Here is a 24258-nt window from a genome sequence, read left to right as displayed (position 1 = left end):
GCAGTGGGCATTATATGTAGCAATATGCATAATAATTATGTAGCAGTTGGCATTATATGTAGCAATATGCATTATAATTATGTAGCAGTGGGCATTATATGTAGCAATATGCATTATAATTATGTAGCAGTGGGCATTATATGTAGCAATATGCATAATAATTATGTAGCAGTTGGCGTTATATGTAGCAATATGCATTATAATTATGTAGCAGTGGGCATTATATGTAGCAGTGAACATAATAATTATGTAGCATTATGGACCCAATAAATATGCAGCAGTAGATATTAAGAGATTAATACATGGCAGAGTAGGTCCAAAAGGTGATAATCGGCCCGCAAAATGAATAATGGCCCCGAGGGCATTATTCATTTCAGGGCCGATTATCACCTTCTGGCACTATGACGTGTATTAATGTCTTTAATACACTTGGTATAGATCTACTTGTAGCATTTTTCTAAAACAAATACTTTGATATTTCTTTCGTTGAAATTCCTGTCTGTACTTCTACTGTACAGTTACTTCTACAGAGTTGTTTACTTTTTTGTGTACAAAGTACACTAGAATCTAGAAGCAAGTATTATTTTCATTTTTTTTTTTCGGAATGAATTTGTCGTATTATTTATTTAAATTTCAATAGTTAAAAAACTGTGTTTGTACGAAATACGCCTAAGCTCTCGTAATAAAATCAAGCGATTCGTGCTAAAAACCTACTTTCACTTTTACAGTCAACTGTTTGATGACGTAAAATCTGACGTCATTGTTTCACTTTGTGCACATGCATTAGTTCTGCGGGCTGATAACTAGTTCTCGGCCCCGGGCCGCAAACTCATAATAGGTCACGTGACACTCATAATCAGTTGAAATCATGGGCAATTTTGTTACTATATATAGTATCAAGTGTATTAAAATTATGAAGCAGTAGCCATAATTACTATGTAGAAGCGGGCACAATAATTATTAAACAGCATTGGGCATACTAATTATAAAGCACGCATGCACACTCGCTGCCATTTAAATTTTCATAAATCTAAAGTTAAATACTTTTGTATGTTCATGGATTGTTTCATAGGCATCATATACATCATGCAAAGAAATACTGACTAAAAGAGGAAACTTTTTGAAGGTCAAAGGCACCAATGAAACACAACATTTTAAAGTTATTTAAATGTTTAATTAATGATAAATAACTAAAACAAAAGAAAGAAACAAAACATATTGCAAAACTTCAATTTACATTAATTTTAACATAATCAATTATCTAGAACTATACTAAATGCGCAGAAGTTTTAATTTTGTACAACAGAGTAACTAAATAGAAAACATAATAATATCAAAGTAATAATAAACAAGAGCCACAGCCTAATGAAGGCCAGACACTCTACTTTTTCTAATTTATAAAGTCAAACACATCAGAGGAAGAACATTATAGTAAAGAGCCCTCCTACAAAACAATTGAAACACATAAAATTCAAATATCATATTTGATCTTGAAAGTCAAGGTTAATCAAAGGTCACAGTTGAATTAATCATCATTTTATCATAAGTTCTCTTTTGCCCAAGAATGACATTTGAAGCAAATTTCAATAATTTGATCTTGACAGTCAAGATCAAATAAAGTCAACGTCATATCAGAATAATTCAAACTGTTGGTTTTGTCATATGTATTCTTTTGTCCAAGTAGGATAAAATCTTAAGTATATATTAGTTATGACAATTTAAGCAAATTTTAATAATTTGGTCAAGTTCAATTTAACGTCAAGGTTATATAACAAAATTTGTTCATGTGTTCTGTTCTCCAAGTATGAATTAAATCTTGACAGTCAAGGTCATTCAAATGTCACAGTTGAATTGATCACCATTTTATCATAAGTGCTCTTTTGTCCAAGATCAAATTCATAATAAATAACAAAGATATGACAATTTAAGCAATTTCAATTATATGACCAAGGACTGTCAAGGTCTAAAAAGTGAAGGTTGTATTTGAATTATTCAAAGGTCTTTTACAAAGGGTTGTTTTGTCTAAGTATCAAGATAATCCATTAAGAAATTAAAAAAAAAACCAATGGCCAACAGTAAAGTTTCTGGATAGCAACGGGAACAACAACCTGACTGTAGCAATAGCTTGAAATTTTTCTTCGAAAAAGTCAAGCTAAATATTACGTAACTGCCAAATTGGAAAACATCTGTATAATCAGATTGCTCAAAATATCAAGTCTTAAACAACAATAGGAAGAGATTCTTTTGTTTTGAACTATTGCACATTTTTGTAAGTCATTATAAAAATATCACAAGAAACAGTTTGAGAATATCTACAAAAGTACAAAATCATTCTGAAAACAAGAGCTATCACTGAAAAGTGACTTATGCCCCTAAAGGAAACTTTGACATAAAATGCGAAATATATGCCAAAATACTTGTAATATACCCATGACCGCCTTTGATAAATATCATTCCTAAAATTTAATTGAAATTCCATTAGAAGTGTAGGAGAAAATGTAATAGTCTAAACAAACATACTAAAAAAATTCATCATCAAGAGCCCATAACTGTGCAAAATAATTCATGCACAAAATCATAGCACAATGCACAACTAGACTTGGAAAATCATGACACCATGCAAACAATTTTATAAATGTTCACTGAAATTTCTGAAGTGAAAAATCAAGATACTATGCACAACTAGGCTTGGTGACAAACAATTCTGTAAAGTTTCACTGAAATCCACCCAGCGGTTTTGGAGATGAAGCGCCAACAAGCTTATTTTACTAAAATAAAAACCATTAAGGGGCCATAACTGTGCCAAAAAAAAAAATTCAAATGGAAAATCAAGGAAATTATGCACAACTAGGAAGTTGGCAAACAATTCTGTGAAGTTTCACTGAAATCCCCCCAACGGTTTTTGTGATGAAGCGCAAACAAGCTTATTTTACGAAAAAATTGACCACAAGGGGCCATAACTGAGCAAAAAATACTCAAGTGGAAAATCAAGATACTATGCACAACTAGGCATGGTGACAAACAATCCTGTGAAGTTTCACTGAAATCCCCCTTGAGATTTTGGAGATGAAGCGTGCACAAGTTACCGGACGGACGGACGGATAGTGCGATTACTAAATGCTGCTTTCGCTGGCATAATAAAAGTCTAATAAAGATTATTGTATGAGAATCATAACTAGTGACAGTCTTCAAGCTCAAATATAAAGTCCAACAATAAATGCATTTCTTCTTTTTATATCTACATACAATCAGCTTTTGATTTGGCCTGCTTTGAATTTAGAAGAGTTCACTTTTATATAAAGGGATTTAATAAAATACATTGTAATACTAATATTATGCAGACAATAGTCTGATTAGCTTTCAGAATTGTACCAGCTGGTGTCCAAACAGTTGGCAAGACTTGTATGATACAGATAAATAAACTTCAATAAGATTTGTTTCAATATGGGAGCACTTGTCACATAATTCAAAGAGGAAACAACAAGAAAAAAACCCTTCAATTATGTCTTCTACAGCTTGTTCTTATTTGAAGCACTTTAATGTTGAACACATCTGTCCCATTCATAATGTATGCTGTATTGTATACACTCTACACAACCACAACCTACTGACCTTTGTAATGTTATATATATACTTCCTGCCACAACAATTAGTTCCCTACCACAAAAATTTACCATTCTCAACCTTTATCAACACCTAAACAATAAGTTACAAAGTCCTCTTAAACAGACAGTAAAATAAGAAACTTGTTTAAAAAAAAGTTGATTAATTCTTACTTTAAACTTTATTCACTTAAACATTTAGATATAGATAAAGAGGCAGATAAAAACTGTATGATTCAAACAGAAATATTAACATTTATTAAAAAAATTGTATTAACAAAAGATTTAACTACCTTCTTTTTCTGAGATTAATTTAATATCACTATAAGGAAGTATAACAAAAAAATCAATTTTAATAAAAAAAAGCAAAACAATAAAAACAAGAATATAGTAATGATTGCCCATCCAAAATATCACTGAAAACTAACAAAAAAATGATTTTCTAAAATACCCTGAGGTGTATAGTCAGTTGTGCCATTTTGTATCATACAAAAACAACATAATAATATCAGGTAATGAAGAATAATAATACAGTACAGTCAAACATGAGACCAGCATGAAATAATGACTATAATATACAGTACCTCTCACTATATGTGACCACTTTACTTTCTAATACATTAATCTGATGTCAGTTATAGATACTACCCATGTGATAATTACAGACCAAGATTAGTCAGCACATCTGTGCTGTCACATTAAGGTCTGCACTGTTCTCTATTCAGTATTTTGTTGGTTCTGCCAGATTGAAAAATAGGCGAGTCAATTTAAGGTACTGAAGATTAAGGGTGTAAAATGATAAGACTAAATTATTAAAATAAATTATGAAAAAAGGGAAGTTTGTTAAATAAATATCACTGAACACAATATCTGTTTAATAAAAGGTAAAAAAATTACATCATTAGAAAGAATGATCACATGTTTCATGAAGAAATACTAAACATTATGTCATATATAATTACTCATAATTATTCATAAATAATAATAATTATAATAATAATAATAATAATAATAATAATAAGAAGAAGAAGAAGAAAAAGAAGGAGAAGAAATAGAAGAAGAAAAAAATAGATTATAAGGAAAATTTCAGAGAAACTAGGATAACTGGGAAAAATTATTAACACTGGACAGCCTTTCTATACATGTTTAACTGTATGAATTTCTAAATAAGATAATAAGTTGCATGTTGATGTAATATGAGAGGTGATATTATTATTTAATACAATGAGGTATCTTATAATGAACATTTACAAGATTTCAACTCTATATACATAATCACATGTTTATACATGAAACATATCATAAATACCATTACTGTTATATATTCTCAGAATATGTCACATGTTTGTAACTTGAACAGTGCAAAAAGTACTTTTACTTACTAATTAAATTTCTCTACAAATATTTTCTTTCCTTGCACGTAATTTAAATTATATGACTAAGAAGAAAAAAAAACAATAAAAGACAGCAATTTCCTTTTACAAGAGGTAGTTTTGAACTATCATGTTCTGCAATTTTCATACAATATTCTAAAAACAAAAGGCATTTTGATTTTGGTAAGTGTTCTTTCAATGGTAAAAGAAAATAGTCTTTAATAATTTCAGAGAAAAAATGAAAGTTTTATAGATTTAACAAGAAAGGCCTTGACCTAGCAAACAACAATACATTAATAATCTTTCCAGAAACATGTGTATAGTTCATAATCTTTCCAGAAACATGTTTTAACTTTCTAGAAATGTGTACACTTAATAATATTTCTAGAAACATAATATTATGTCATCTTTCATTATTGTTAATAATCTTTCCTGAAACATACATATAACCTTTCCAGAAACATGTGACAATCTTCTTTTGTTAAGCAATATCACAAAATGATTCTACTAGATTTATATTCACAACATACATGTAATCTTACATTCTGTATCATTAAACAATACATTTATGTATTTTGAAAAGATCAAGAGTAGCTTTCAATATTTCTTAAAATATCATATATCATAAATCTGTCATCAAGGTGTTTTTCATATTCATTTTTTATTAATCAGCCCAGGGTTTAGTACCTATCCCTGTCTGTATATATCACAAACTTCTTCAACAATAATATACATGTAGTCACTTTTTTCCTCATACACCTGGAAACTAGGCTTAAATCATTTGCAACTCATACATAAACAAACATTCTCTTCTTCTAGAAGACTAACTTTACTTCACATTCTATCAACTGATTCTTGCTTTCACTGGCCATATATTTCATATATTGCATCCATCATTTTCTTCTTTATATATTCTGTTGACATATCATGTACTGAAGTTATCCAACTTTCATATATTCAATCCACCATTTGGTTCTTGGGACTGTCTGTTTACACGTGCATTAATATAACTAGCAATCAGTTGTGTAGCCTCTAATACCTGTAACAACATTAAGACAACAAATAATAAGTTGACTGATTAGGTTTAACACAAGGGTCAAGGTAAAAATTATCATACTATGATGTGATCACAATATCTTCTTCATGCACTCAGTTTATGTGTGCATTTTAAGAAAGACATCCTACTATTTTAACTCTTTGCAAGCTAGCAGTCACAATTACTTGCCTAAGCATCCAGTATAGAGCCAGATTAATCAGCATTGCTGACTGACCTGACCAGACTATATATGATTTTATCATATTGATATTAAATATAATCTCGATTCACAGAGACAGTTCTCAATTTTGAAAAAGGGGTAAATGTTAAACAAGGAAGCCATTGGCCCCAAGTCGCCCACCTGAGGACTAAATGGCATTGGTGTAAAATATTTGGTGACATTCATCAAATATATATAATTTAAGGGAATCATCCAGTATGTTTATATTTTGAATTGTTTATCTGTTACTCATAATAGTTTGTACTAAAATTTAATAAAGGTCATATCTAAATTATTCAACATGCCCTTTTATTCACGTGTGTTGTTTGTCCATGTATGATTCAAATCTGTACATAAATAACAAAATGAAGACAACTTACCCAAAATTAAATAATGTGACTTTAATGGTCAAGGTCATTTAAAGTTCAAGGTCAGTTTTAGAAGGACTTGTCCAAAAGGTTGAAGATATTCCAATCATTAATTACTAATTTACAACCAATTATAGCAATAATCAGTGAAAATGCAATAATTTGACCTTCAAGGTCAAGTTTATAAATGAGTCAAGGTCAATTTGAGTTTGATTAACATGAAAGTCCTGACCTGAAAGATGATGTGTCTAAATACGAAGTTAATCCATTGATAAATAACAAGATTTTGGACAGTTACAGGAAAATACAAGAGAATTTCATTAATTTGACCTTGACAGTCAAAGTCGATTATGTTCAATATGTTTGTTTGGTAGCAAGTCTTGTTTTGTCCTAGTATAATTCAAATCCGTACACAAATAACAAAATTATGACAATTTAACCATAATTCAATAATTTAACCTTGATGGTCAAGGTCATTTAAAGCTCCAAGTCAGGGTCAGTTCAACCTTTTATTAGAAGATCTTGTCCAAAAGGTTGTTTTGTCCAAGTTAAAGATAATCTATTTATTAATTATAATCAATTATAGCAAAAATCAGTGAAATTTCAATAATATAACCTTCAAGGTCAAGGTCATAAATGAGCCAAGGTCAATTTGAGTTTGATATACATAAATGTCTTATCATAATGAATATTGTCTCTTAATATGAAGTCAATACAATCATTATGCCAGTTACAGCAAAAAAATTTAAAAGTTCACTAATTTGACCTCTAAGATCAAGGTCATTTATGAGTGACGGTCAAAATCTGTCTGGTTACCTGGAATGTCTATCCTAAAAGATTGTTGTGTTCAAGTTTGAAGACAATCAATTCAAAAATGACAAAGTTATAGCAACTTATAGCAAAAATCAACAAAAATCAAGCAAAATTTAGACATTTGACCTTGAAGGTCAAGGTCATTTATAAATGAAGGTCAAGTTTAGTCTAGTCTACGCCCAAGGGTTGTTGTGGCCAAGTATGAAGACAATACACCAACAACTTAAAAAGTTATGACCAAGCTTAAAGTTTTGGGACAACAACGCGAATGCCTCCATGACTGTAACAATACCTTTAAAAAAAATTTAAAGTCCAGCTTAAAAATGAACATCTGGCAGTAAAATATATTTATTTTTATACCAATATTTACATAAAATGTGGTCACTGCATATTGTTTGTTTGTTTTTTATCAATATACATGTATATGAAGCAACCATTATCTGTCTTCCGTGTTTTATATTGGAAGTAAATGACATATACATATCAGCAAATTAAGAATGTTTTTTATTGTTAAAATTGAAAACTTTGCAATTATTATTGTGCTACCACAGAAATCAGGTAAGCAGAAATTTAATACCCCACATTATTTTAGCAAAACCTGCAGAATATTAAGCCCACAGAAATAAGTACATATATGAGATTTAAATAAAAAAATCTCTTGTGCAAAACAATTCTGACTAATTGTTTGAAAATAAGTCTGAGCTAGAAGGGGTTTTTGTCACAAAAACATGTGTCTAGATTTTTCTATTTATACCTCTGGCGGCCATTTTGTGCAGCCAGCATTATGCACAACAAGAGATGGTACTGATCACTCCTGTTAAGTTTCATTGTAATCCTGCCAGCAGTTTGACCTGTGTAGCCGGACAAGCTTAATACTGACGGACGGCTTTATGTATATATCAAAGGAAAAGTTTATGATTTACTTACAGATACATATTCAAACAGATATCCATATTTACCATTACATCAAAAATTAAATTTCAAAGTCCATACATGACACTGATATCATATACATATTTAAATCAATGAAGAGTTGTTGCATGTTTTCATGTGAGAAAGATATCCAACTAGTACTTATAGTAAGTCTGAAATAAGGCATGGAGGACAATCTGATTTCATCCTAAACCAGTAAATATATCTTAACATTGATAAAGTTATTCAAGACCCAACAAACAAGAGCTGTCCGTAAGACAGCGCGCTCGACTTTTTTATTGCTTGCCAATAAAAAAAGTTTTTGCAGTAAAAGGCAATACAAGAATCTCTGTATTTTTAAAGTGAACAATGGCCATGAGCATTAAGATATTTAGTGAAGAATTATTTTACTGAATTGTGTGATACCCTTACAGCAATGTTTATATGACATAATTTATGGTAAAGTGAACAAGTGGATAGGAATGAATTTTTTTAGATTTTTTAAGTTTTTTAGTGCTTGCCTATAATACAAAACATTGACAGTTAAGGGCCATAATTCAAATAAAATCTTTGACAGAATTACCTTCTCCTGGACATGTTTGGGAATCATGATTGTAAACAAGTATTCCAACTTTCAAATTAATATCTCAAACAGTTCAGTCAAAAAGTGGACTGGTACTAAAAACTTAACCAAGATTCTAAGTCGATAAAAGGCCTTAATTTTTAAAACAAATCCTTGACAGAGTTACCTTCTCTTGCGTACAGATGGGGGTAATGATGTGAAATAGCATTAAAAGTTTCAAAGCAATATCTCAAAGGGTTAAGGCAATAAGTGGATTTTACCCATATTCAATGTATTTTCTAAGTCAAAAAGGGGCATAATTCTGTCAAAAACCTTGACAGAGTTATGTCCTCTTGTCTGTTGATGAAGGTCGTGATGGTAAACAAGTATGGTAAGTTTCAAAGCCATACTTGTAATACTTCTGAAATAAAGTGGGGTGGTACGAAAAACTTAACCAAGGTGTGACGCCAACGCTAACGCCGACGCCGACGCCGGGGCGAGTAGGATAGCTCCCCTTTTCATAGAAAAGTCGAGCTAAAAAGTAATATGAAAGACTACGACACAAACCTTGTATTGTGGTAATATAAAGAGTAGTTTTTGTGTTTTATGCTCGTAATGATGTGGAGCAGATTCTATTAACTTGTTGACCACTATCATCAGGTCCTCTTTCCAACCACCAAATGTTACAACAGACCTATAGTCATATATACTAATTGGTTGCTGCAATTATAAATAATAGATGTCAAATTATTATCACATTCATTTATATTCTGTTGAAGTAAGTTGTATAACATTACATACTCAATGAAGAAGGCAAACAGAGATTTCTGTTGGACCATACAAATGTAAGAATGACTTATAAAACCCTTTTTTTTCAAAGTTAAATGATTCCTCTTTGTAGTTTTTTTTTAAAACAAAACCCGCGTTTTTAGTAAAGAATTTGAATTTTTCCTGATAAATAACAGAACTTTAAGCAAAAGACTAGTAGATCTAAAATAAACTACAATGGGTTTTGTGACAAAAACATATGCCTCCCCTGTATGTACTCTAAGGATGGAACAGCAACATGAAAATCCCGCCAGCAGTTTGACCTGTGAAAACCTGACAAGGTTTTTATATCTTAGCTCTAGCAGCCATTTTGTGCAGTAAAGCAGAACATGCTTGCGATATGCAAAACTATGGTTGGTAGTAATCAATCATCAATCCTGTGAAGTTTCGTTGAAATCCAACTAGCATTTTGACCTGTGAAAGCTGCACAAGGTTTTTTTTCTCTAAGCTCTGGCAGCCATTTTGTGCAGTGAAGTTTAATGTCCTGACAACATGCACAACTAGGGTTGACTCTTCAGAAGTTTCATCAAACTCCGCCAGTAGTTTGACCTGTGAAAGCCGGCCAAGCTTATCCTTCTGACAGACACTATGGGGTTGTTTTTTTTTATCTTTTTCAACCCCACATCTGCTATTCATCAACCCCACATTCACTATTATCAACCCCAGAACTACAGTTTTACAGAAAGAACCTCATAATGTTAAAGTGTACACAAACTCTCACCTTTCCTCTAAGATAGAATGGACAAACAAACAAATGGCAAAAACAATATGTCTCCCAGAAATTAAGGGAGATATAATAAATAAATCATAATACCATAGTAGAATATTCTAGAATAGCCACACCCTCCTCCTGGATAGCCAACCAGATTTCCTCTGATGATGTTGTTTCTCTTTCCTGTAATAATGTTACAATATTTACAGAATAAATCAGAGAATCTTTTCCCTTAGTTAATAAGATTTCAAGGTTTATACATTAAGCACAACTAGGACTATCATCCAAGGTGATTTATACCCCTAGTGCAATGGGACAAAATGATTCTTACATAGCCCTCCCCCAAACTATGTATGGTGGGGGTATACTAAATGTATATTTAAAATAAGAAAAGATAAATGTTACCTCCCCCAATCAATCTACACAATGCAACCCCCCTGATCCCCCTACTCAACCAAACAGGGGAAAGCATGGCATGACTTTATGAAAAATATCCAATACATAATGGCTCAACTAAGTCATTGTTTCTATTCTAACATTTCATGGTCATACATGTATGTCAACTTAACTAGTAAAGGAATACCTCAGATGCCCCTCAGTGCATTGCATGGGTACCTAAGAAGAGCCATTGACCTTCCTTAAGTTAGCTGGATAGTTACCTCACATAAAGCAAAGCTCCAGATAGGTTCTATTTTTTATTAGGTGTTAGGTCATACCAACATGGAATAGGTCATTTGGCAACTTTTTCAGCTTAAATGGTGGAGGAAGACCTCAGCTGTCCGTCAATGTATTATTTCAGGCATGAACAGGCAACAGAGAAGAACCACCAATGTTCAGTAAGCTAGCTACATAGTTTCCTCACATGAAAGAATCTAAAGTCCCTGGTGGGATTAGAACACACAACAGTGAGGGGCAAGTGATTCTGAGTATGGGACCTTAATCACTTGACCACTGTGTTGTAAGTATTTCCAATGTGTCATAAATATGGACTGGATAGCATTCTTGAAAGCAATGACAAGGCAAACACTAAAAAACAAGTCATGTCCGCAGAAAGTGGGCTCCACTTTTCTCAGTGCTGTATAGTTCAATAAAATCAACATAGAAAAGGGGGCATAATTCTGTAAATGTGCTAAGCAGTTTGCCTACAATTTTGAAAAGGCATTCATAAACATGTTTATCAAGTTTGAAGTGAAAAGCTTTTAAGATTCTGAGAAAATGGATCTTAACACAAGAGTGATCAGTGACCATGTGTCTCCTCATGATAACCAATTAAGCTGTTTCCAATATGTCATGAATATGAAATTGATGTTGTATTGAGGGGTGATTCACCAGTTATTCACTATATGTTGTGGCTACTTAAAGTAGCACATTGAAGCTACTGTTTAGAGGAGACACAAAAATCATTTACAGGCCAAACTGTAAAGTTTCACTCATATTCCATAAGTAGTATAAGAGTAGTCTGAATAAAAAAAAATAATTAAAGTGACACAACAAAATAACCAAAATCATAGAACTGGAAAATGATGATGATAAGAACAACTAGACTTGTTACAGATCATTCCTATAAAGTTTAGATGAAATTGCACCAGTAGTTTTTGAGGAGTAGTCTGGACAAGCTTTATAGACAGACAGATGGACAGACAGACAGATACAAAGATGACAAAGTGATCCTTATAGGTTGTGGCTACTTAGTAGCATGTATCAGCTACTGTGTAGCAGGCAACACAAAAATCCTTAATAGGCCAAAATTCAAAGGCTAAAACTAAGCAGAAAATCACACAACTGGAAACCCGTGTAATATGCATAAGTACTTCAGCTACCCATCAATCCTGTAAAATTTAAGCCACTATAATACACAGAAATTTATATCAAACATTACTTGCACTTCTTAGTTTTACCAAACCAAAATCATGTATTTGATTTTGTATACCTTCAACACAATCTTTCTTATATTAGTATGATAGAAAAATTTCCAAGCCATAAAAAACTACATAAAACCTCAGTACATACCTTAGTAAGAAAGAGTTTAGAGCCACAGAACTGCCATTTATGTGCCACTGCCAAATATACTCGGACACAATCCTGATGTGTGCGACCCCTCAAAGACACCCATCGCTCAATTAATTTCTCTTGTAGACCTCTGTGAACAAAAAATGTTTATCAACTATTATTAAATTGGTGTAACTGACATTTTCTGCTTTAAATTTGGAATTGTCCAATGCTAAACAAAGGTATTTCAATATCAAATTTCTAAAACTTTAACAGAATAAAATCCTATCAGACTGCATCGATGCACCGGTGCCTGACTTTATACGGATAAAATAAACTGGTTATTATCACTATTATAGTCATTTTTTTCAAAATTCTAGTGTGATTTCAAATGTTATGAAAAGTATCAAGGACCCCACTGGTGCCGGACAATATACATACACAAAATAAAAAAATTATAACAACTTAACCAAAACTCAATAATTTGACATTGAAAATCAAAGTCATTTAAAGCTCAAGGTCAAGGTCAGTTCAACCTTTTAGAAGGACTTGTCCAAAGAGTTATTGTGTCCAAGTATCATTACAAAGTTACAGCTAATTATAACAAAAATAAGTGAAAACTTACAATGTCAAGGTCATACATGAGTCAAAGTCAATTTATATCTCTGAAATCAATTAATTTCCTTTGGCAGTTATGGAGATACCAGCTTTCACACAAAAACCTTACCAAGAATTTTTTACTCGAAAAAGTGGCATAAATATGCAAACAAGAGCTGTCGGTAGGACAGCACGCTTGACTATTCTTAGTGCTTGAAAGTTAAAGAGCCTTGATAATGTAAAAATTTTTAAGTTCACAAAAGGGCCAAAATTCTTTTCAAATCAATGTTACAGTTATAGGCTTGAAGAGAGTCCTATTGTGGGCTTTAAAAGAAATCTATATAATTTTAACTTGTTCAACGCAAAATGTCAATGGAATATGAAAATATCTGAGGTGGTATGCAAACTTTAACTTTAAGTCTTAAACTCGAAAAAGGTCATTATTCTGTCAGTGCTTGACAGAGTTACCTCTTCCTGTCTACAGGTTTGGGGCATGATGGTGAACATGTGTGCAAAGTTTCAAAGCCATATTTCAATGAAGTTTGAATTTGTGGTGGTACACAAACTTTAACATAAGTGGTTAAGCCAACACTGACGCTCGGGTGACTAGGATAGTTCTACTTATTCTTCTCAAATAGTCGAGCTAAAAATCAAATCAGAGTAATGGGATTTGGGATGGACAGACAGACAGACTATTGTTCTCCCTATTGTTCTTTTAGCTGCATATGAAAAAACTTAGCCATGTAAGAGCTTACTGAATGAATGACAACAAAGAAAAAGTACAGTTGAATACTGAAAGATATTTTCACATGTAATCTGTCCAGCTTAATGATGAAAAGGTTCTTCCCTTATTAGACCGGTAAGTCACCAAATGACATTTACTGTGACAGTTCAAACTAACCCTTAACCTGTATAATTTCTTCAATCAATTTCCATTTTAAAACTGTTTAATATCATAATTGGTGATATAATGATAAAAACAAGAGCTGTCACAGGAGACAGCCAAGCTCGACTAATAAAATACTGGACGCAGTAAGGAGGACAAAACTATGAAAGAAAAATCAATTATGTATAATTATGTATCAAGTTATAGTAAAAAAATAACATTTGTTAAAATAAATTCCAATATCAAGGGAAATAATTCTAGAAATAGTCACGCTAGAGTTATGAACCTTGTCACACAACATGTATGTAATGATAAGAAGTATATATTTGAAGTTTGAAGTAGATACCTTAAAAAGTAACAAAGTTATAATATTTCTTAAAGAAAATCCTAAGTTCAAAGAGAGACAAATCTGTAAAAATTACTTCAAGAGTTATGAACATTGTCACATAAAATATAATTGATTATAAGGAATAAGTATTTGAAGTTTGAGGTAGATACCTTTAAAACTAAAAAAGTTATAGTAAAAAATAACATTTTTCTAGTAAATAAATCTAAGTTGATGGGGAGATAATTCTTGCAATATTGGTGCTAGAGTTATGAACCTTGTCACATAAGATATGGATGATGATAAGGTACATTTATTTGAAGTATGAAAGTGATCCCTTTAAAAAAATAAATAAGTTACAGTAAAAAATAATATTTTTTAAAGAAAATTCTACCTTCAAGGGGAGATAAATCTGAAAATATTCGTGCTAAAGTTATGAACCTTGTCACATAAGATGGGGATGATGATAAGGTACATATATTTGAAGTATGAGGTTGATCCCTTAAGAAATAAAGAAGTAACAGTAAAAAATATGTATTTTTTAAGGCAAAATTCATGGAAAGTTCAAGGGGAGAATAATTATCTGAAAAGGTATTATTGCAGTGTTACAGAACCTTTCTCTACATTGGGATGATGGGAATGATGAAAGTCAACCATATTTGAAGTATGATGTGTGGTCAAAACTTTAAAATAAGTGTGAACAAAAAAAATAGTATTTTTTAAAGGAAAAAATCTAATTTCAAGAGGGAGGATAAACAGAAACTATTGTTGTTTAGAGGTTATGAAAACTTACCCATTAAGAGTTTGATAATAATGACAAAGAAGTAAGTTGAATACTGAAGAAATTCACAAAGTTACTTATGATGAAAAAAAATTCCCTTATAGGGCACCAAAACTTTAATTGTGACAGTCGACTACCCTAGTGGAAAATCTCATCAATTTCCTTCTGTAATAAAGGTGAGTTTAGATAAGTTGGTCAGTCAACAGTGTAGAGCCTAGTCAGACTGCACACATTTACTGACCTGGCAGCAAGTTTGGTTCATGCAGGAAAAGGCCTAAAAACTAACAAAATAAAACAAAGAGAATCTCACCTGATTCCATCACTAGTGGCAGGTTCTCTGTATTTTCTAGGATAAAATCTGTCTATAATCTGACATACCTGCTGACTTAAACTTGAATCACTTGATTTTAAATCACCATATTCAATCTGTAAATTTAATAGATTAACATCAAATTGCATAACATTAGGTAAAATAATTTTTGACAATATTTGTAATAATGAGAAAATGCTTAGAGGCAATGCAAAGATACAAGAAGACAACATAAAATGTTTCTTTACTTTCTCCTTCAGATGCTGATTAACTATATCAATAAACCTAAAGTCCCCTCCGGTTAAACCGGTAGGGGACTAATAATACATTGATTACAGCCATAATCAAACTTGAGTTTTGCTTTGATATAACATACATGTTAAGTATGTATAAGAACAATCATTACAACTACACCATACCATATGTCCATAAGTTTCTTTACAATAAGGTAGTTAATAACTGTTAAAAATAGCAAATAAGTTATATTAAAAAAAAATTTATATAAAATTCAGAAAAACTATATTTATCAAATATCAATAATTACTTGTGCCATGAGCGAGGCAAGCTCCAAGGCAAGATCTCTGTTTAGGGGAAATCTTCCATGCACTATCTCATCATTAATTTGATAGGTGAGTAGTAGTTTCTCTCGTTCTGTCTCAAAATGTCTTGTACTCTTGTAATATAACCTGTAAACCATACAATAGTGAACTTAAAATCATCAATTTACTTGTGTTCAAAATATAATTACCATGGCTAAATGGAATCATTTGTCTTCAAACAAAAGGCAATAAAATTGCAAAATGACAGTGGCCAACATAATTTTATACAGTTACTTTTAGGGAATATATATATATTTATAAGACTAAAATGGCAAATGTTTTTAAATCTATACTTCCAAGAAACAGTTCTAGATCATATCATCTATAACACACACACAAACAGTGTAAATTATATTAATTTTTTAATCTTATAGGGTCTCATATGCAGTTATTGTTACTAAATATGTCTTTTTGCTGAATTTAGTTTACTTTTGCACAGGTTAACTGCCTACCATGTATAGCTGACCCACGACATAACCAACAAGAGCAAGGCGGGGCAATATATGCCCAAATGTAAATTTGTTTGAATAATCAAAAATAATCTTTCAATAAGGGTAGAGACCCAATCAAGAAACTTGTCTGAAAAATGTATTACCTTGATTATCCTTATGATACTATATGACCTCCAAGGTGGGCCATTTTTTTATGCTTAGTGCATGATTCATAAAACTTCTATAGATATAAATGCTCTGGGCAATATAGTGTTCCCTGTGGTACATTATTTTACATAAAGCAAGTGACTCCCAGTGCAGGGCAAATTTTGACATTAGGGTCATAATTAACATAACTTTGTAGAAAACTACAAATTGGAGCTACATGCCAAATATCTAAGCTCTGGGCTCTGTAGAAGAAGACTTAAATGTTGTTTGCTTAATTATAGCATAAAATCGGCTATTTTCCCCTCTTTTGCCCATGTTATAACGGGGCCAAAACCATGCGTTAACATAGTCACGCGCTCTTGTTATAGCCCGGTTTTTGACCTATGCGCGCAGTTTTTTTCCCTATATCATGAGATAACAGGGGCCACAGATAAACAAACCAAAAAAATACTGACGATTTGGCCGTTTGTGAAATTAAATTGATTCCGAGAGGGCCTCCCAGTCTCCATAACTGCGAGGCAGCATTCAAGTAACTATGCCGGAAATACGGCTTATAGACATCGCCGCTTTATATTGTTGTCGCCCTTTCTACAGAAACGGAACAGTTGTCAATGTAAACAAATAAATGTCAATTCAGATTAACCCTCAAATTAACTTACAAAACAAGATAACACAAATGAATATGAGAAAATGTTGGTTTTATTGATGTTATATTAGTGATGGAAATCATGAAATTTGTCCCAATCGATCATCGTTCAATCGGATGGGACAAAATCGATTACTTTCTAAAGAGAAATAGGGAAGAAACATTTTTTCCACAGGCACTTGATTCATATTCAGTATATGAAACTTCATTTAAGCAGCTTTTTCACACAGTTTTTTAACCCTATTTAGTTATTATTTTATGCGAAATAGATTGTAATTTTCCAATGATGTCAAATAATAACATTCACATCACATTATATTACTATTGTTTACATCACGTATTGATCCTATTCAACTCCAAATTGTCTGCTGAATATAATTTTTTTTGCCATCGGCGAGGTGTTCCTAAAAGAAAATAACCGTCAGAATTAATTTGGTTTTATACTTTAAACATTTTCGACGACGTCGCGGAACAATTTTTTGTGAATCGATTATTGTCGCTTTACATAACAGTAACTGATTATCAGCGACTTTGCGACCAAATCTGGAACTCACTAGTTAATATTGATAAATGCTTTTTTATATTCTTGGAGAGAATAATGTTTAGTGCTGATACTTCTTTTATAAACGTGTGAGCTTGGAAAAAAACGATTCTGATGTCGCTGATCTTTTTTCTACCGTCAACCTGAAATCATTCTAAGAATTTCTGAGGGTCATGTTTCATCTTGGGCAGAGTAATTTAATGTTTTTTTTCTTGAGTTAATAAATCTCCAGTGATAAGCTTTTTTTAATCAATTCAAATTCGAATTTTCGAACGGTTCTGAGCATTTGAATTTCCAAAGTAGTTGGCCCTACTGGGCTCGGGCACCAACCGTTCCTCGGGACTCTGCAGACGTTATAACACGAAAAAACGTGCGTTAACCCTATATAAAAGTCTATATAAATTAAGTGACCCCCAGGGCAGGCAAAATATTTACCCAAGTGGCATAATTAATACCAGTTTTGTTTAGGCCACACAAGGTAATACTGCATGCAAAATATATAAGCTCTAGGCATTGTAGTTTCACAAAATAAAACTTGAATATGTTTTCCTATGTAACACTATATCAAATAAGTGACCCCCAGGACAGGTCAACATTGATCTATGGAGCATGATTTATACCAGTTATGTCATAGTCCACTAATTGATGTAAAATGTCAAATATCTAAGTTCAGGGCATTGTTGTTTCACACAGTAAGTCTCAAATGTGTTTTTTTCTATGCAAGTATGTTTAAATGAGGTGACCTCTAGGGCTGGGTCAATATTTAACCCAGGGGCATGATACATATCAGTTTTGTAAAGCTCAATAATTTATCTAGAATTTGTAGTTTCCCACAATGAGACTAAAATGTACTTTCCTATGTAAGTCTAAATAAATCAAGTTTTCACCATAGTGGTGCCAAACCAGACAAAGGACCACAGGAGCATAACAATATTTGCAGAAATTCCTTTAGGCGCATAAAAAGATGTGCAAACTCATTTAATTTTAAGGATGCATATCTACATTCAGGCAACATTTCAATGAACATAGTTGTCACTTTTGGAGGGTATTTTTACTATATAAAGAACAAAAGGGCAACTAAAGCAGTTATTTTCAACCAAACAAAGAAAAAAAGAGTATAGTGTCTGGTCTGAAAACCACATATGGTTCTATACTGGTGGCAAACATCTGATATTATCCCCACAAGAACATAAAGATGTGTCTCAAAATCTGCCCCTTTTTTGAACAAAAAAAGTCAAATTTCATTGGTGTATGATATTCAAAGACATCAAACCTGTTTTTATATAGCAGCCTGATTGTTCTGCTGGTGTCTAATTTACCACCATGATATTCCCTAAAACACTCCTCCCACTTTGAGATCACATCACATATCTGAAAATAGATAATAAATCTAAATGAAGGTAATTGACAAGATACATATATACCTATACCATGTTTAAACTTTGCACAATTCACTTATACAATATAAAATTGTCTTGCTATGACCTTATGTGTTAGTTTATAAGATTTATAGATAAAACAAATTAATGTAATATTAACCCATTACGTTATATACACGCGGCGTCGCCTTTTAACGCCTTTTTCACCCCCCCCTTTTTGTTGTCTCAAATGGCAAAAAAATGCCTTATTTAGGCCCCCAACACTTGTTTTTGTTTGAGAAATGTTGTTAAAAAAAGTGACCTCTTTTTCGGCGCGGCCCTCAACCAAAAGATACATCAGGGGATTGCCAGAAGGGGGATGTGCCCCCTTCTATTTTGGGGGTTTGAAGGGGGGCGGAGTCCCCCTCATCGCCAAGAAAATTTTGGACTTGTGAGAGGCTATAAATGACCCTAGATTGATCATAAGGTAACGTGTAAACAACGCTGAAAAGCATTTGACTCTATCTCAATCCATTGAGAAGTTGCAGCACTTTGAAATCAATTTTGATGGAAAAAATCAACGCAAAATAGTGATTTTTGGCAATTTTGAGATGTCCCCTTGTTGCCATGGTAACAGAAAATTTAAGCCTGAGCATGTTGTTGCAAGGGCAATGGTCCAGTCAACATTTGTGCCAAGTTTGATTAGTGTTGAAGCAGTTTTTATAGTATTATAGCAATTTGAACTTGTAACGGGAGACTTATCAATGAAAACAGCCATTTTTCACAAAATGCTCATGAACTAATGGGTTAAGTTTTGTCAAAAAGCACACTGGCTTGGAATGTCAACATTGCCAGTAACTTGTAGTTAAATATACAAGTGCCAAAATAGCACATTTTAGTTTGTTTTTGTTTGGTTTTTACCGGATTTTAACTTATTTTTGGTCATATCTTAGAAGTCAGTCCACCTAATGGACTTCCCTGGATAACCTAATCAATTATTGTGACAAACTCATAATCCCACATGATGTTTTAATCAGCACTGAGAGACAAATCACCATTTGAAAGTTATAATTTCAACTACAGTTTAAATTTTAGTTTATATACTAAATGTTTGGAGTTTGACATACCTTGATATGACTTTGTAGGCATGTAAGTAAGTCTGGTTCAAGTGGGTCATCTGAATACAGAGCAAAGCCGGAGTGTGTGCAGTCCTGAACAGCGAGACATTTGTTGATTGACTGTAAAAACTCTTCGATTGTCGTTGAACCATCAAAACTTATCACCTGATAATATCTCAAGTTATATTTCAACAAGGACAAAACAGGAAAATAAGTGTGCAAAGCTTACATAATACAATATGCAAGTTGACTGATATACAGATTTCTATCAAATCTTTTTCTATAACAAAAACCAGAGACTTAACAACAAAAACAAATAGTATTTGTGCAAAGTTATAATGGATCAAAAACTTATGGACTGGACACAAAACTGACTCTTTGACAGACCATGTAAAGCTTTGTCCTTGACCTTGTAGGTGAGACCAGCAGTTTAGGTACAAAGATTTCCAGCATAAATTTTTTATAACAAAAACAGATAAAGTAAAATAACTAACCTGATAACTGTTATTTAGAAAATGTACTGGTATACTAATAGGCTGTGAATGATGATAGGGATGTCTAAGCAAGATTGACATCACCTCCATACGAGATGGTTTCACTTCACGTAATCCTTGTTGTTGTGTTCTTTCCAGGGCACGCTGACAGAATATTGCATATTTACCAACTTCTGACCTAAAATACAAACCATGATGAGAATATTGCATTAATTTATTTATTTATGAAATTATAGAAATATTGCATATCTAATTCTGGCCTAAATGGAAGAGAAACATTCACAAAATAGTTATCTATTTCTGGTAAAAAAAAGACATAAAAATATTGGTAAAGTATTACAGATTCATCTAATAAAGAAAATATATACAGAATATTGTATATAAATTATTATATACAGAATTAGCATTTCAACACAAGACAGAAAATCAAAAAGAGCTGTCAGAGGAGACAGCATACTTGATTAAATAAATACTGGATGCTGTACAGGAAGACAAAACTATGAAACAAAATCAATTATGATATAAATTTCTTTCTGTATCGGTATCAAGAAAGCACTCAAATGTTCAACATTTTTCACCACCTAATATACTTGTGACCATGTCAGGATAATGCCCCTTGTGTTACAACAGTGGTTTTAACAAACATTTTAAGTTTAAAGGGGGAAAGCTTTCAGATTAATTCCCCTTCGTCTTTTAACTTCCTTACCATGACATACTGTAACCCAACGAATATTCGCGACCAATTAATATTCGCTTTATTCGCGGATGGCCACGAAGCGCGAATATTTGTTTGCGCGAATAAGTCCGCACGATTTCGCGAATAAATTGGAGTTTTAGACGTAGTTATGCAAAGCGACTTGACCGGATATTTTCGAATTTTACGGGCACCTAATAAGAAGTAATGAATTGTTATGAATATTGCCATTAAGCAATAAAAACACAAACTAAGTAAACTACTACTATTTTATAAATATCAAAAGAACACTATGTCAATATAGCAATCAAAATAAACATCCACATTTTTAATACAGTTTATGAAATACTAGTAGGCTATTGTCAATCACGTTCCGTATAGGGTACTATACGGAGCATGTGTCAGTTTTAAGTTTCTCATATTTACACTTCTATACTAAGTATATGCATACAAAAATACTTGCACTTACAAAATGTTTTTTAAAATAAATGTTTGAATAAATCGTTTGACAAAAGTGGGAAAACTATCGAGATCACAAAAGGCTATTGTTTTGGATCCTATAAAATTATTTTTTGAGTGAATTGTTAAGACAAAGGTGGTATAAACCTATCGAGGCAATCACAAAACGGTATTTGGTGTACATAATTACAAACAGTAAAATACAAGATGGTTTTCATACTAGTATCGATTTTTACCCGTCAAACTTAACAGCCTGTATAGCTCAATTTGGTTATATTGCGGACTCACTAACATTATTTTCTCGGCGTGGGTTCGATTCCTTATTTGGAGAAGGTTTTTTTATAAAACGCTTAAATTGAATTTCTTAAAGACTTTTCTAGATAAAATGAAGGCGAACGATGCGTACATGTACATATATAGAGAAAATGTTTTGCTGAATTGTGATCAGAATTCACTTACAAATACAATATAAGGCTAGCGTATTGTTAATCCAATTTAAGACACCAATAATTACCTCAATTATTGAAGATTAATAGTCGGCTTATGGATTTTACAGCCCCATCGGACTTTCCAATCCGCGAATTTTTTTTTTTCGTTAATCAAGAAAACGCGGAAATTAATATTCGCGAATATGTCCGACCTCGGCAAAACGCGAAAATTTGTATTCGCGAATATAAATTGGGTTACAGTAGTACATGCATTACAAGATTCATGTTGATATTTTTCATACTTTTGAAATTATTCTACAAAATAAGCAATAAAGGACATAATTCCAAAAATATAGTTTTCAGTATAATGCTTGCCCCTTGTCATGATAAGTTTCATATTGATACTTTTAAAAATATGTAATTGGCTATATTAAAGTTTCTGAACGACAAAAACCACACTGACAATACTTAATAGCTTTAATTTTTCTTCAGAACAGACAAGCTAAAATTAAACATTTTTAAAGGAAAATTTGAGTTAACAGGCAATAATTCTGGAAATATTAGTGCTAGATTTAAGAACCTTGTCACATATGATGTGGTTGATGATAAGTAACATAATATAATATATTTGAAGTACTACCTCATGATATAATTAAGCTGTAGTAAAATTATTTTACTGCACAACAAATTTAATATGAAATCTGGACATAGACACCAATGCTGGGGTGAGAAGGACAGCTCTCCATATACTTTGTATAGTCAAGCTAAAAAGATTTGAGTTAAGAATAATAAAAACATTTTTTAAAAATATTGTTTTATAAACAAAATTATACCTTGGATCAGCATTCTTTTGTAGATGCATTTTGAGCAGCCACATAATGCTTTGTTTTGGAATAAATAACGATATGCACATAGAAAGTAACTGCCAACCCTGTACTATCACATATGTTGGAGGGTTCATTTTTGACTCGGTTGTTAGGTCAAGGACGGAGTTGCTAGGTGATGTCGGTGATGTATGACACAAATACCAAGTATGCTTTCCACATAGAAATAAATTCTGCAAAAAAGAAATCTATATAGATATACAATAGGGAGAAAACATAGCATAATCATTTTGTTCTTTTCACAATTCAATTCAATGTATATCCCTTCACAATAATTAACAACCAATTCTAGTTGTACACAAACATGTAGAAAACAAATACTTTAATTAAGTAATAACTGTATTTGTACAGGTAACATGCTCAAACAAAAACATTGCAATATAAAATTGAAAGATAAAGCTGACAATATAAATGGCTTGCCACTCGTCATGGATGATACAAATGCTACAGAAATTATTTCTTTCATATGAGTGAGTTCTCAAACTAATTTACCAGTGTCAAATACAGGAAACTTTCCTGTTCCCTAAATAATGTACAGACCTGCATGTATGTCCTTCCTCAACCAGTAAACCTGCTACATGACTTTGAACAGTATCTTGGATGATAAAAATCATGCCTGTCTCCCCTATAAAATGACTATAACATGCCCCTCTCCCCTATAAAAATTACTTTGACATGACCCCTCCCCTATAAAATGACTATAACATGCCCCCCTCCCCAATAAAAATGACTATGACATGCCCCCTCCCCAATAAAAATGACTAAAACATGCCCCTCTCCATATTATATGCCCCTCTCACCAATAAAAATGACTAAAACATGCCCCTCTCCCCTATAAAAATGACTATAACATGCCCCTCTCCCCTATAAAAATGACTATAACATGCCCCTCTCCCCTATAAAAATGACTATAACATGTCCCTCTCCCCTATAAAAATGACTATAACATGCCCCTCTCCCCTATAAAAATGACTATAACATGCCCCTCTCCCCTATAAAATGACTATAACATGCCCCTCTCCCCTATAAAAATGACTATAACAATGCCCTCTCCCCTATAAAAATGACTATAACATGTCCCTCTCCCTATAAAAATGACTATAACATGTCCCTCTCCCCTATTA

General features: G+C 32.3%; 1 protein-coding gene across 1 annotated transcript; it reads right to left on the bottom strand.

Moving 5' to 3' along the window:
- Nucleotides 1-1152: 1152 nt before the first annotated feature.
- On the bottom strand, nt 1153-23307 carry LOC132726731 (pleckstrin homology domain-containing family H member 1-like; the record flags this gene model as incomplete). Its single annotated transcript, XM_060712089.1, is given in 10 exon segments — nt 1153-6014; nt 9454-9606; nt 10529-10609; nt 12437-12566; nt 15315-15430; nt 15859-16000; nt 18973-19070; nt 20185-20340; nt 20670-20847; nt 23084-23307. Coding segments are annotated over 10 exon segments (1368 nt in total), but the record flags the coding sequence as incomplete, so codon positions are not given.
- Nucleotides 23308-24258: the final 951 nt, after the last annotated feature.

This window comes from Ruditapes philippinarum, unplaced genomic scaffold, assembly GCF_026571515.1.
Source record: "Ruditapes philippinarum isolate M1 unplaced genomic scaffold, ASM2657151v2 ctg868_1_1_1_1, whole genome shotgun sequence".
In the NCBI taxonomy this organism is placed as follows: Eukaryota; Metazoa; Mollusca; class Bivalvia; order Venerida; family Veneridae; genus Ruditapes; species Ruditapes philippinarum.
Note: the sequence above shows the minus strand (reverse complement) of the source record. Positions and strands in the feature narration are given on the sequence as shown.